A 13,170-nucleotide genomic window follows, 5' to 3' on the forward strand; every position below is an offset into this window, starting at 1 on the left:
CCAAAACTTATGACACCTTAAATAGTGAGCAGTTTGGAAAGGATAATAGGACTAGTGCCAATTTCTATCACTGATCACGACAGTTGACCCAAATAAAGGCTTGTAATGACTGCCACAATATGGACAGTAACTCGAACCTTCCAGATCTGTGGTTACACATGAACACACATAGTGTGCCATTACACTTTAAGAAGGAATGTTTCCTGTCTGTGGGATTTAGGACTAACCATAGACTTGGTGTCTATAATAGCTGAAGAACATTCATCCGATAATGGTACCCTGTCACTGTAGTCCCATGACAAGGACTTGAGTTGCTTGTGAAACAGAGACGGAACTCGGGCATTCACAAGGGTTTCAGATCAGTTCATTTTCTTAGACATTGTCTGATTATCATTCAAATGTCCTGATGATTTTTGGTCAAAGTTGGGAATGGTACAGAGGACTGTCCTGTCAAAATGTGATTAAATCATATAAATGTGCTTTATAATATGTGTCTCCAAAAATAACAATCGTTCATGCTCACGTAGGTTTACATCTAGTCTCTGTAATGAACATATTTTACAGAGAAAAAAAGTTGTTAAATTATAGTCATAAAATACAATAAAAAGGGGCCCAGAGACTCTCTTCATTTTCAGATATTGCAGTAATCTAGACTTGCCAAATATTATAGACTTGTATGGGCTGTATTGGATATGATATATTTGTTTCAGAGTCTTATGACAGACTAATGCTCACACTCAGATATGGATTACTGAATCAGGCTCATCATGAATGACACATAAGACTACACCTACTATAGACTTACATGGGCTGTATAGGATATATTTGTTTCAGAGTCTTATGACAGACTTATGGTGACACTCAGACATGGATTTCTGAATCAGGCTCATCATGAATGACACATAAGACTACACCTAGTATAGACTTGCATGGGCTGTGTATTGGATATATTTGTTTCAGAGTCTTATGACAGACTTATGGTCACACACAGACATGGGTTACTGAATCAGGCTCATCATGAAATGACACATAAGACCGTTACCGTGATGGTATACAATTACAGATAATAATAGTTCAACCAGGTCATCTGCGAGCTGTATATATCCGCTTAACAGCGCGGTATACAGAAGTTTGCTCACAGACTTCAACGTCCGGGCAATAAACAAGCATTGTGCCCATATTACTCTTGTCTGACCAACACTCAAGCCACTTGGCAACACTACCACCATAAGATGTAGAAAAACTGTTGCACATGAATCTTCACACTGGGGTTTACTGTTATTGTTAGGTTTCAAGCATAACGTCCACTGTTTAATATCACGCATATGTAAGGACGTGGGATATATGTTTTAAAGATAAACGGTACGTTCTTATTGATTTGATAAAATATGCGACATTAAACCACGGCGTCTACATTAACTTAAATAAACCGCCGGGGAAAAGTAAGTATACACCCATTTTTTATGGGGACTAAAATGATACACACAAAAAATGTTGTGTTTTGGACCTTATATTTGCAGTGTTTGGGCAAATGTTTTCAGTCTTGTAAAGTTTTTGATAACGTTTGTAGTTATTGATAAATTCCATTGTTCAAGTGTATACTTTTTCTGATCGGCAATTTAGTTGAATTAGTTTCCCTCATCGGGTAAAGCAACAATAGTCGAGAGGGAACATTGAGAGACACATGTCTGTCGTTGGAACTGACCGGTTGTCGTTTAAGAGGATCGGCTGGTCACAATGTATGCATGCACATTGAATAGGTCAAATGGATAGATTACCATCAGATGCAAACTGGAACAAGACCGAGTCAGTCGTCTAATGGTAATCAGACTTAATCAGGATTAATATAGGAGACCTTTAATGTTTTCACTGTTCCGGATGGTAAATATGTACAGTTAACATGTTTCCATGCAGAGGGAACATCAACTCTCGGCACAAAGATGATCATAAGACCCATACTTTGCATAGATCTACGACACTCTTAGCTAGGATGTGCATGAAACCAGTGCGACCGACCTTAGCGAATAATAATATGGACCACTGATTTGGCTGGTCCAAACTCTATGTAATGCTATTCCACCATTCACTCACTCCTTACCTCGTAGAAGCCGTCGTACAAAACAAAGTTTGCTACTGTACTCTGTAAAAGAGTGCAAACAAGGTGCCACACACACACACAGTATACAGGGGTGAGGCACACAAAGCGAAGGGGGAGATACGTGCAGGTGACTAAAAGGAAGTACACTATTGGGGGTTTAAGGCATTGTGGCATGCATGGGTGTAGCACGTCAATGAGTGCTGTAGTTAAGAGATACGATCAGCGGATGTGAGACATCAACAGCTTATGTCTACAAGTCGTACATGACACATGCACAATTAGCCTTACATAAAGATAGACAATCAGTGTGTGTCAAGCAGTCGTTGTGAGCGTGGGATGCATTAACTGAAGGAGTAAAGTTTAGCGCTCTTGTTTATACTTTAGTACCTGACAAAGCATCTCCTACAATGTGTACGTTTTTTTTTAAATGTCTGGTGATATTTAGAAATCTCAAGATAACAATGTTTATGTCTATTTTGCCTTCAGGAATGCACTATTCAACCTAATCTACACAGATCGATAACACAACACAACAACTGAATTAGCTGGGTTCGGTTTAACTATATAAAACTTGCACCAGTGCAATCTATTATTGAAAAATGCAACTCAAAATTTATGTCTATATGCACCAAGTGCATGATAAAAAAAAAAATTGTGTCTGACTCAGCCTTACTTTTCTACATAACAACCTGTATTTTTCTGGTGCAACTAAGTTCTCATATAATATGCACTTGGTGCAAGTTATATCAACTTCCTTGAATCGAAACCTGATCAGGTTTAAAATTTAAGTTAATACATAAGGTTTGGTCCTTACAATAGAACCACGGTCAATAATAAGAGATGTGCATGATTAATATTCCAAAACGATGCGCAGTCGGGATTAATATCTGAAACAATAATCAAACTGACTCGTCTATTTTTCCAACCCCTCTGAATACATCTGTTCAACATACCATACATAATGAAGTATTTTTGTTTCCCTTCAGTAATAAACTATTCTACCTTATCTATACATATTAAAATACAGTGACACGAAACAACAGACCATTATTAAGCAAATGCGCATGGCATCGGTACCACTGAAACACAACAGATGCACAGAATAATTAATTTAAAAAAAAATCGACCTGATTCGCGTCTTTTCTTCCCGCTGTATACATTAATTATTCACGGAAGTGATATACCTGGGATCTCAAAACAAGCCATTCGCCTATTGTGTTCTTTATAAGCAAATTGTGGTAAATCTAATAACATCTTCCACAACACGTGAGTTCCTCCGGCTATCAGTGAAAAGTTTCATTCCATAAATAAGCTGCGTTGTTTGAGTGAAATGTTCTTTTTTCATAGCTATTATCGTTGTCTCTATTAGGCACCGATTGGTGGTCCCCTCAACCATGGCATGCGTGATTTTAAGGCGTCTTGGTTATGGAATAACTGCGCTTTTCACGGAAAACCCTTTCGAATGTATGACACTATAACAGTGTGATCTTCCACCTTTTTCTTTAAACATGAAGTTGAACATTTTAAACATTTACACAAACGGAGACACACAGACATAAAGTTACAATTGCTCATTTAACAGATGCGGATTGGGAAGAAAATGGATTCAGATTAAACATTGAAAAAACAAGTAACGAGAAAGGGTCCTATTGTCTTAAGCTACTATAGAGTAACGGTACCGTATATCTCAAAAGGAATAGGTTATGTATCTGCCATCGAACCTTTGAAATGTAGTCACGTAATTAATATTAGTCTTGACAGGGTGGTTTGTTGTTTAACGCCGCACTCAGCAATATTCCAGCTATATGACGGCGGTCTGTAAATAATCGAGTCTGGACCAAACAATCCAGTGGTTGATATCATGAGCACCGATCCACGCAATTGGGATTGATGACATGCATCAACCAAGTCAGCGAGCCTGACCACCCGATCCCGTTAGTCGCCTTTTACGACAAACATAGTCACCTTTTACGGCAAGTATGGATTGCTGAAGACCTATTCTACCCCGAAAAGTCTTGACAGTGCAGACCAAGACATATCCACATGGTCTAGAGGTCCAGTAGTTTCCTAAACCACCAAGTTGTCAGAATTATGGACTGCACCAGAAACAGCGGAAATTGTTGAGCACTCGTGACATCCCCCTTCTTGACACAAGGGTCCTGTGGTGATGCAAGTACTTCCTTCACCTCACAGACTACACAGCATGAGTAGCCAATAATTTTATGAATGTCACTATCTACATATACGTCATCCATAAGAAGGAGTTAGTGTGTTAGTCTAAGAAAGAGATAGAGAGTTTGAATAGACACGGGATATATTTTGTTTGTGTGTTGTTAAAAGCCGCACTCAGGAATTTTCCTGCTACATGGCGGCAGTCTGTAAATAATCGGTTCTGTACCTGACAATATCTTGGGGGTATTCCGAACGACAGATACGGGCTTTACGACTGAATCCATACAAACTAGACCATCTATTAGCCATTCTAGAATGTTCTTTCGTTCAGTTTTCAAAATTTTAATCGAGAATTTGTCAAAATATCTTTCCAGAGACCATATAATATTCTATTATGCGTAGTCGCCAGTTTAAACCTCGTGTCGTACAGCACGAGAAAACTGCCTACTGATTGGCTAATGTCGACCTCTTGTCAATCATTCCAATGGTCGGTCAAAGTTCGCGAAAGGTCGGTCTGACGTGACCGTAATCATTTTTAGAATCCGGACCGCCTTCGTGGTCTAGAGGATAAAGTTTCTGCTCGGAGAGTGGAAGGTCGGTGGATGATCCCCGGTCACGTCATACCAAGAGACATTATAAGATAGTACGTTTTTCTAATTGTTGCTCGACATTAGGGGGATAAAACAAGGACTGGTCGGCTCGGAGCTGTGTCTGAGTGGGTCACCTATGTTTAACTGCGGCATGGTATTATATCTCAGTGGGCTAGCACTATAAAACCGGCATTGTCCGGACTACAGGGTTAGAACTTAACACTAGCCCGCTAGCCCAGGGCTAGTAAAATCCCCGTGGGCTAGTACAGATTTCCCAATTGTTTTAACATTACAAAGGCATTTCATCCTAACCGGGTTCTAGTAAAGCTTTTGAGTTTGGTTCCCTGGACTAGTACATCCAGCCACACACACGTGCATGCACGTCGCTATATAAGTGCAATAATATTGAACGCGACTTTAAACCCCATTTCACCTCACCTCCGTTTCACGGAATCTAATGGGCCATCAATGACTAGTAAATTGGTGATTTCATCGGTGCCACTACTCCCACAAGTACTAAATGCTGGACCCGTGAAGATCCCGGGTAGAATAGGTCTTCAGCAACCCATGCTTGCCGTAAAAGGCGATCATGCTTGTCGTAATAGGCGAGCACCGAGATCGGTGTCCTCCCATTAGTTAGACAGCCAGTTGTTAGACACCTTAAAATAACAACTTTTCTGGTTGAGTGCACAACAAAGTGCAATGCTGTTACCTTGATTGATAATGGAATGACCCACAGCTAAACATCAAGATATAACACACAAAAAAAGACGTGTTAAGTCAGATGTACTTATTTTATAAAAATTCATCTCAGATTTGGCTGTTATATCAGATGTATATACACATATATTAAATTTAGTCATGATATGTACACAACGTCATACTCGGTTCATCCTGTTGTCAGATTAAGGTCTTTAGGCAAGTTTCAGGAGGTGGCCCGCTGACATGGTTGATGCACATCATCGTATCCCAATTGCGTGGGTCGATACTCATGATATCAATCACTGGATTGTCTGGTCCAGACTTGATTATTTACAGACCACCGTCATATAGCTGGAATATTGCTGAGTGCTACGTTAAACAACAAACAAACAAACAAAATGCTGCGAAACGAATCCACTCCAAACATAGATTTGTTAGGGGCAAATGCATGTATGTGGAAATTTCCATTATTTAAACTAACTTTGTTTGGCCATTCTTCTGTATTATTACCGAATTGGCCAGTTTAATGACGACCAGTCAATGTCACAGCAGATGAACCGATCTGAAGCCCTGTCATCGTTGTGGGCATGAGTTGGTGAAGCTACGTCTCTGAATTGCCATTCAAACAGAACGGACAGTGAGAAAGACACAGTGGCGCCATCTAGGGCCTCTGGGCATGCATTCACCCTTTGCAAATTGCAGATGTATCATTTCATATAGTTGGAGATCTCTAAAAAAATTTGCAATAAAACCCAACAGAAAGGTAGCATCAAAAAACGATTAATATTACATATTACACGTTAAAAACCCGTGTATTTCTGAGTCAAAGAGATCTACACACTAGTAAATAAATATTGAGATTTAATATGTCTGTTATAGGACTATTATCAGCCTGCGCCAAGGACTTCAATTCTAATAGGCGTTGTTTTAGCGAAAGTATGGAACTGTTGTCAAATGTAGATAAATGGCATATGATGAACATTATGAGGGCAATTAATTATGCTGTATGGCGCGCATGGGGATACAGGACACAGTATAGAGTAACACTTAGTCAATGAAAACATTTCTTTAAAATTATTATGATTTTTTTCCTTCAAAAGAACCTTTCCTCTTCTGCTAATCAAGCAAACTAGACTTGGGTTAGTTTGATCTAGACATGCCTAGGTTGGCTGGTTGGTTGGTTGGTTGGTTTGTTGTTTAACGCCGCACTCAGCAATATTCCAGCTATATGACGGCGGTCTGTAAATAGTTGAGTCTGGACCAGACAATCCAGTGATTAATGTCATGAACATCGATCCACGCAATTGGGATCGATGACATGCATCAACCAAGTCAGCGAGCCTGACCACCCGATCCCGTTAGTTGCCTTTTACGACAAGCATAGTCACCTTTAACGGCAAGCTTGGGTTGCTGAAGACCTATTCTATCCCGGAATCTTCACGGATCAGACAATCCTAGGCTTTTAGTAAATACCTAATAAAATACCTAAAGAAATATATATTCCAGCCATGGCGCAAGGCTAGGCAGGTTTCATGCTTGTCATAATAGTCGAGCAATCAGCATTGGGTTGTGACTACACCAAACATACAAAAAACATAATTAATATTGTCTCTAAGCTTGATTCACAAATAGCTTAAAGGGTAAAATATCTTAATTTAACTTCCGTTCATTTCATGAAACGCAAATTACTTTGGACCATGCGAACTTGTGTACTGTAGGTATAGCTGCACCAGTCGGAAAACTATTTATAAACACAGCTCTCTCGATACAGTGAAACAGGAGTCGGTTGCAAACTGGCGAATTGTCCCGGACAGAACGACCTTGTACTTGATTTGAGATACGCTGTGAGGAGTTTAGATAATAATGTATATTCGTAGCTCTTATAAAAGACGGTGTGAGGAGTTTATAAACCCAGGTCATTGCCCGTTCTACAGGTGTGTTCCTACATTGGTGTGCGAGGGTGTGTGTATATTAACATTAAGCATCATAACTGACAGTTTCTGTTGTTTCTCTTTTTGTTGTATATCATCACCGGTCGCTTAGTGCTTGTAGGCCATCAATGGTAAATACACAAGAAGGTGATAATTGACACTATACATTATATACTACAGCCATTATAAATGGATTATAAACAGGAAATCTATTCCGTCGTGTCTATCCTGTCAGCTCTATTTTCAACTCGTCAAAACAAGTTTATGATGATATGTATGTATATATATATATATATATATATATATATATATATATATATATATATATATATATATATATATATATATATAATGTGATACTACGCCGAATGTTTTAATTGCAATAACTGTTCGAGACTGGTGAAAACCTACAGTTACTACATTTGTTAGTTTTTTTTCAGTAGCAGTACGGAATGAGTCGTGGGCTATATCTATTTATAATTTTAACTCACTCACCCACTGACCAGTGAAGATCCGGGGTAAGAATAGGTCTTCAGCTACCCATGCTTTCCATAAAAGGCGACTATGCTTGTCAAAAGAGGCGACTAACGGGATCGGGTGGTCAGGCTCGCTGACTTGGTAGATGCAATTGCGTGGTTCAATGCTCATGATGTCAATCAATGAATTGTCTGGTCCAGGCTCGATTATTTACAGACAGCCGTCCTATAGCTTGAATATTGCTGAGTCCGGCGTTAAACAACAAATAAACACCAAACACTCACCCATTGGTATAGTATGATTTGTCCTTCCGTTCTTATGAGATCCTGTCCTAATTGTAAGTAAGTGAATGATTAGGTTTAACGACGCTTTTAACAGTATGCCCATTATATATCCCACCCTCCCCCATACTTTGGAATAAGCCTTAGAAAAAGGAATTTCTTATAAACACTTAGTTAAGTCATTTAAATATGCTTCTGAAACATGCTTCCAAGCCCATCTTTAATGATCAAAGGCATTCAAAGATTTAAAAAAGATCGATGTTCCGCATGCAAACACTTTTTAAATATCAAAATATTATTTCGGAAGTTTGATCGTTGTGAAATACCAGTAGATTCATAAAAGAAATTACATTGAGTATGAAATTTAAATCCATCCATGACTATTTTTAGAGTACCGACCTATTAAGAGATGTTGAACATACGTTGACACCATGCAAAACTGCGCACTGAATACTGCAGATTTAATGTCAGTATAACTGGCCTAATTCGCCAATAAGGACAACTGCATTTCGGTTATTAAGTGTGTATAAGACAAATGAAATTTGCATTTAATCAGAAGCAGTCTAGATAATAATATTCGGCTAGTCGAACATGAAATCAGTGTTTGAAAGAAAGTGTTTTAGAAGATGGAACTTTTTGCGTAATCATAACACTATTTGTGTCTAGGAATATCTTTACTTACATCCTTGGAGGCAGCCAACTGACAGCTGGGTTGAATAAGCCTGAAACTGAAACGTATGGACATAAGTGTATACGGCACGAAGTGATTTCTTATTCCATGTCAATATGACAGATCAGAAATCTAACCTTCCCACTTTCATAGCAAACATGTCATGGACATATAAAGCGAGCAGTGAAAAATATTACACTATTACGTTTTTAAAATCTCGGTGCAGTTACTCACATGAAATCTTTAATAAAATGGGGTTGGTTATGCTCAAACCAAGATGTTTTCAGATAAATGTCACATAATATCAGGAATTGGGTTCAATTTACCAACTAAAGTAAACACGCACGTTGCGCACAACAAGCCTTCTGTATTCTAAAGTGTACATATACTTGTAATCCCTAGATGCTATGCATACACATGTATGGTAAATTATCTTTAGATTTACTGACAGTGTTTACTAAACAAGTTTATAGAAACGCTTCCTCGTCTATGTATACGATTAACGCGGGGTTTGGGTGAAACTGTATTTGTACACTGAGTAAAGTCTATATAGATTTGACTAATTCTTCCATTGTGGGCGGAAGAGCACTTAAAAAATATTCCCTCATTTTCCAGAATCTGACATGCATGTTTATGTGACTTTCGACTCCAGTCTAACTTTCTGCACGTTTACGAGCGAAAACACGGAACTAACACTGATATAGAACCGTGTGCTTAAACTGTCATCTATATTTTACGGAAATGTAATAGAATGTTGCGTCCTTAAGCAAACTCATAATGGGAAATTTGAAAATAAAAACCAATTGCCCCTCCATTGGAATACAGAACACCTAAACGGACGACACGGCCATCAACATTGTCAACACGTGTCTATTTCAATATCACTTGGGGGCGTATCTGTTGTAGGCGGGAATCAGACGGGTGAACTTTGACCCCAAGTTTGAGTCTTTCGTTCAATGGGGAAGTTCGCCAGTCATCGGCAGAATAAACCTCCCGCCCATGTCCTTGTTCCTTTCATGATGTAGATATTTCCCGCGCTCCTGGGGAATGGCGAATGGGACATTTTCAAAGAACAGTAAATACTGTCTGGCACACCTTATCAATGAATGGTACTACAAGCACACCTTCACGGCTTGTCGAAATATTGTTTAAGTCGCATAGACTTCATAACTAACAGAATTTGAATTAAAATGGAGTGAAGTTTTAAATTATCATTATAGAAACCACTCGTTCAAACTAGGGAATATGTATGCGACTTATCTTTATAAGGCTAAATGTCCTACAATGTCTTATTTTCATGTGTGTACGTACTGTACAGTATATTGTCAAGGGTTCAAAATGGAACGTTTATGTTATAAAATATCTATCTATAAATCTACATTCCCTGTCCCTGATCAAAGTAGACAAAATGGTGACTGGGTATAAATATATTTGTGTTATCTTTTCTAAATAACCCTGACAAAACACATGATAGAACAGACATTTAAAAAAAAAATTGTATTCTCGAATATGATCCAGTCCTGTAGTCTATGAGAGCAAGTCTCTATCAGGACAGATTCCATATATATACATGATAGCTGTTCCTGGTATATCAAACTTTCAAATATATTATTTACGATTCAGATAACACTCGTCATATAGACCTGGCTACTCGTTAACGTTGTAATAATTTATCATTCGTCATTTTATTATTACGAAATATTCAACGTGTACAACAACATAATTGGTTATCATAAAGTGGTGTTCGACAGATTGCAGTTTATCCTATACCAGACTTGCCGCCCCCGTGTATTGCGAAGTGATTTCCGCGCCCAAGTGATTGTGTCCTCAAAGTGTGATGTGGCTGTCGCGTCAGATGCGGGATTTTGTCGATGGCCGAGTTTTACTTTCTGATAGATCTAGATAAAAAGGGGAACAACACTAGACTTAAATAACATCGTGTGTAAATTTCAAACTTGTATTTCGTTTTAAATAAACTAATAAAACTTAAATGCAGAGTATATAGGCCTATTGATAACCAAGCTGAACGCGAGCAGACGACGCAAAGAAGTTTGTAACCTTTGACCCAAGACTTACATATATTCTTCTGACAGAATTTCAGCGTTTCCAGGAATGGCATGTAATGAACGAATTAAACAAAAATGTTCGTATAACCATAATCTATGAACTAGAACGACATATGACCTCTCTTATTTAGCCTATGAATGCTTGAACTTCTTCTGGTGGAAGTACGGGCACAAGCTTCGTTTGAGGTGCGGCATACTAGTAGTGAGACAACTAGTTATATCAAGTTATTTCAACTGTCGCCTCATTTGACGTTCTCTGTAATAAAGAACAAAGTAAAAGGTGTCTGTATTGTTTGACTCTCTGAGGGTGTAGTCACAATACTTCGTGTGGGTTTAAATTGGGGATCTGGCTCAGTTTAAAGTATGTTTCGGGTTAAAAAGTTAAATATCACGTGGCTCCTTGATAGGTCTGTAGACTCAGTATGTATATTTTAGAACAGAAATATTCTGAATATATTCTCGACACACAGGCATAAAGCTAAAAAGATAAGATAGTTCGACTATGTGCAAAATTTAATGAGTATGAAAATAATACATATTATTCAATCAGTTATAAATACATTTATGGCAATTGTTCGTGATACAAATCACATTAAACAGGTCCATTATGGTACTTATGGTGTACAATCATGGTTGATGAGAAGATAAAATGTCAATGAAATAAATATTATGTATAGACGTCTGCCTGAAGCCTCTCGTCGTTTCAAGTTTAGTTATAAGTAGCGTGGATAGTAGCATATGGTGTTAGTGACGTCAGCACGCAGGCGTATTAATGTACAGTGAGACTCCCAGATGACCGCATTTCCCGAGATACAGGCAACATGAATGTAGGGCCCATGATCATTCAAGGGTTTTACAGGTCGAGTGTTGTTAACCAGTCACAAAAGACTACAAATATACTTTGATATCGTTGTGATTAGGATATTATTTATAACGTCGTTTGTCCCGTTGCACCGTTTTCATTCAAGTCAGTCACCAGCGCCAGCTGATACCAGGAACCATGGATGAGGAAGAAAAGTCTAACAAAAAGTGGGATTCCGATCCAAAGATCATAATCATTGGAAGTGGCATATCGGGAATAGCAGCCGGAGAGTACCTATCAAGAAAGGGTTTCAAAAATTTCAAAATTCTCGAAGCGTCTAGTCGCACGGGAGGAAGAATTTGGAGTGTGAATGTTGGTAAGTGGTTACGTGTGAAAAGCTTACGAAAGAGTAGTCATGGGATGGCTGCGTGATAGAGATTTCCGTGTTTCATAATCTGCCCTATTAGATTTTCACATATTATGTTCCGATAATGTTCCATAAAGCCGACATGGATATAAGTGACGTATCGGTAAGGGGAGATATTTGTTTACGGTGTGTTGACTGAACAACGCGAGTTCTGTCTGGCAAGCCATGGGACTTGGCTGTCAAACTCGAGGTGAAGGACGGACAAGGGCGCTCGCTAGTTTATATTTAGATCCAAACGTTCACCACATTATTGGGGAAATACCACCGCAAAGTCATCCATTGTTGTAAAACTCATCGTTTCCAGTTTTTAATCATTTGCACTCAGTGGCCCAAACATCCTCACACACCAGTCTACGATACAAGACAAACATTCGATCGGTCTCTCGGAAGCCTTCTTTGTCAATTAACTGATTTGAAATCAAACTGGTTCATATGCGCGAATATCTTTTGCACGTGAATATCGGAAAAGAGGATTACTATGTTGCGTGTAGTTTCGATTGAGGAGCTGCTCATTGAACGTGTACGTTTATGAAAATTAAATGCTGTTTTAGGTTCTAACATATTTTATCAATGAAAATGTTTTGTTCGTTCCATGAATGTTAGGGTGTGTTATGTTTTGTTTTGACATAGAATGGGGACAGCTGTACCCGTAACAAATATGAAGAGGTGCAGGCAGGAGATATAAGCGACAGAATTCATTCAATATAATGCTTGGAAATATAATAATTATCTGAAATGTTGTACAGGATCTTATATTTAATAATTTGCTGTGTTTTTTAGCACCAAGGTGTTAAGGGTGAAACCCACCCGTCAGATTAAGCTTAGCCCATCCCAAAATACAAAGAAAAATCCCCCCCCCCCCCCCCCCCCCCCCCCCCCCCCCACAGGGAGCGGCTCTCAATGGCAGGATAGGTGATTGAACAATACGCTCTCCTAAAAAAACATGTTTCGATT

General features: G+C 38.7%; 1 protein-coding gene across 2 annotated transcripts in view; it reads left to right on the top strand.

Moving 5' to 3' along the window:
- Positions 1–11,779: 11,779 nt before the first annotated feature.
- Positions 11,780–13,170, top strand: part of LOC139452365 (spermine oxidase-like) — a 33,636-nt gene continuing 32,245 nt past the window's right edge. For both annotated transcript variants that reach the window (XM_071233822.1, XM_071233823.1), the window contains exon 1: positions 11,780–12,165. In XM_071233822.1, coding sequence (XP_071089923.1) covers positions 11,988–12,165 — 178 coding nt within the window. In that variant the 5' untranslated portion in view covers positions 11,780–11,987. The remainder of the gene's footprint in view (positions 12,166–13,170) is intronic.

This window comes from Haliotis cracherodii, unplaced genomic scaffold (assembly GCF_022045235.1).
Source record: "Haliotis cracherodii isolate W230 unplaced genomic scaffold, xgHalCrac1.p SCAF_9, whole genome shotgun sequence".
NCBI classification, from domain to species: Eukaryota; Metazoa; Mollusca; class Gastropoda; order Lepetellida; family Haliotidae; genus Haliotis; species Haliotis cracherodii.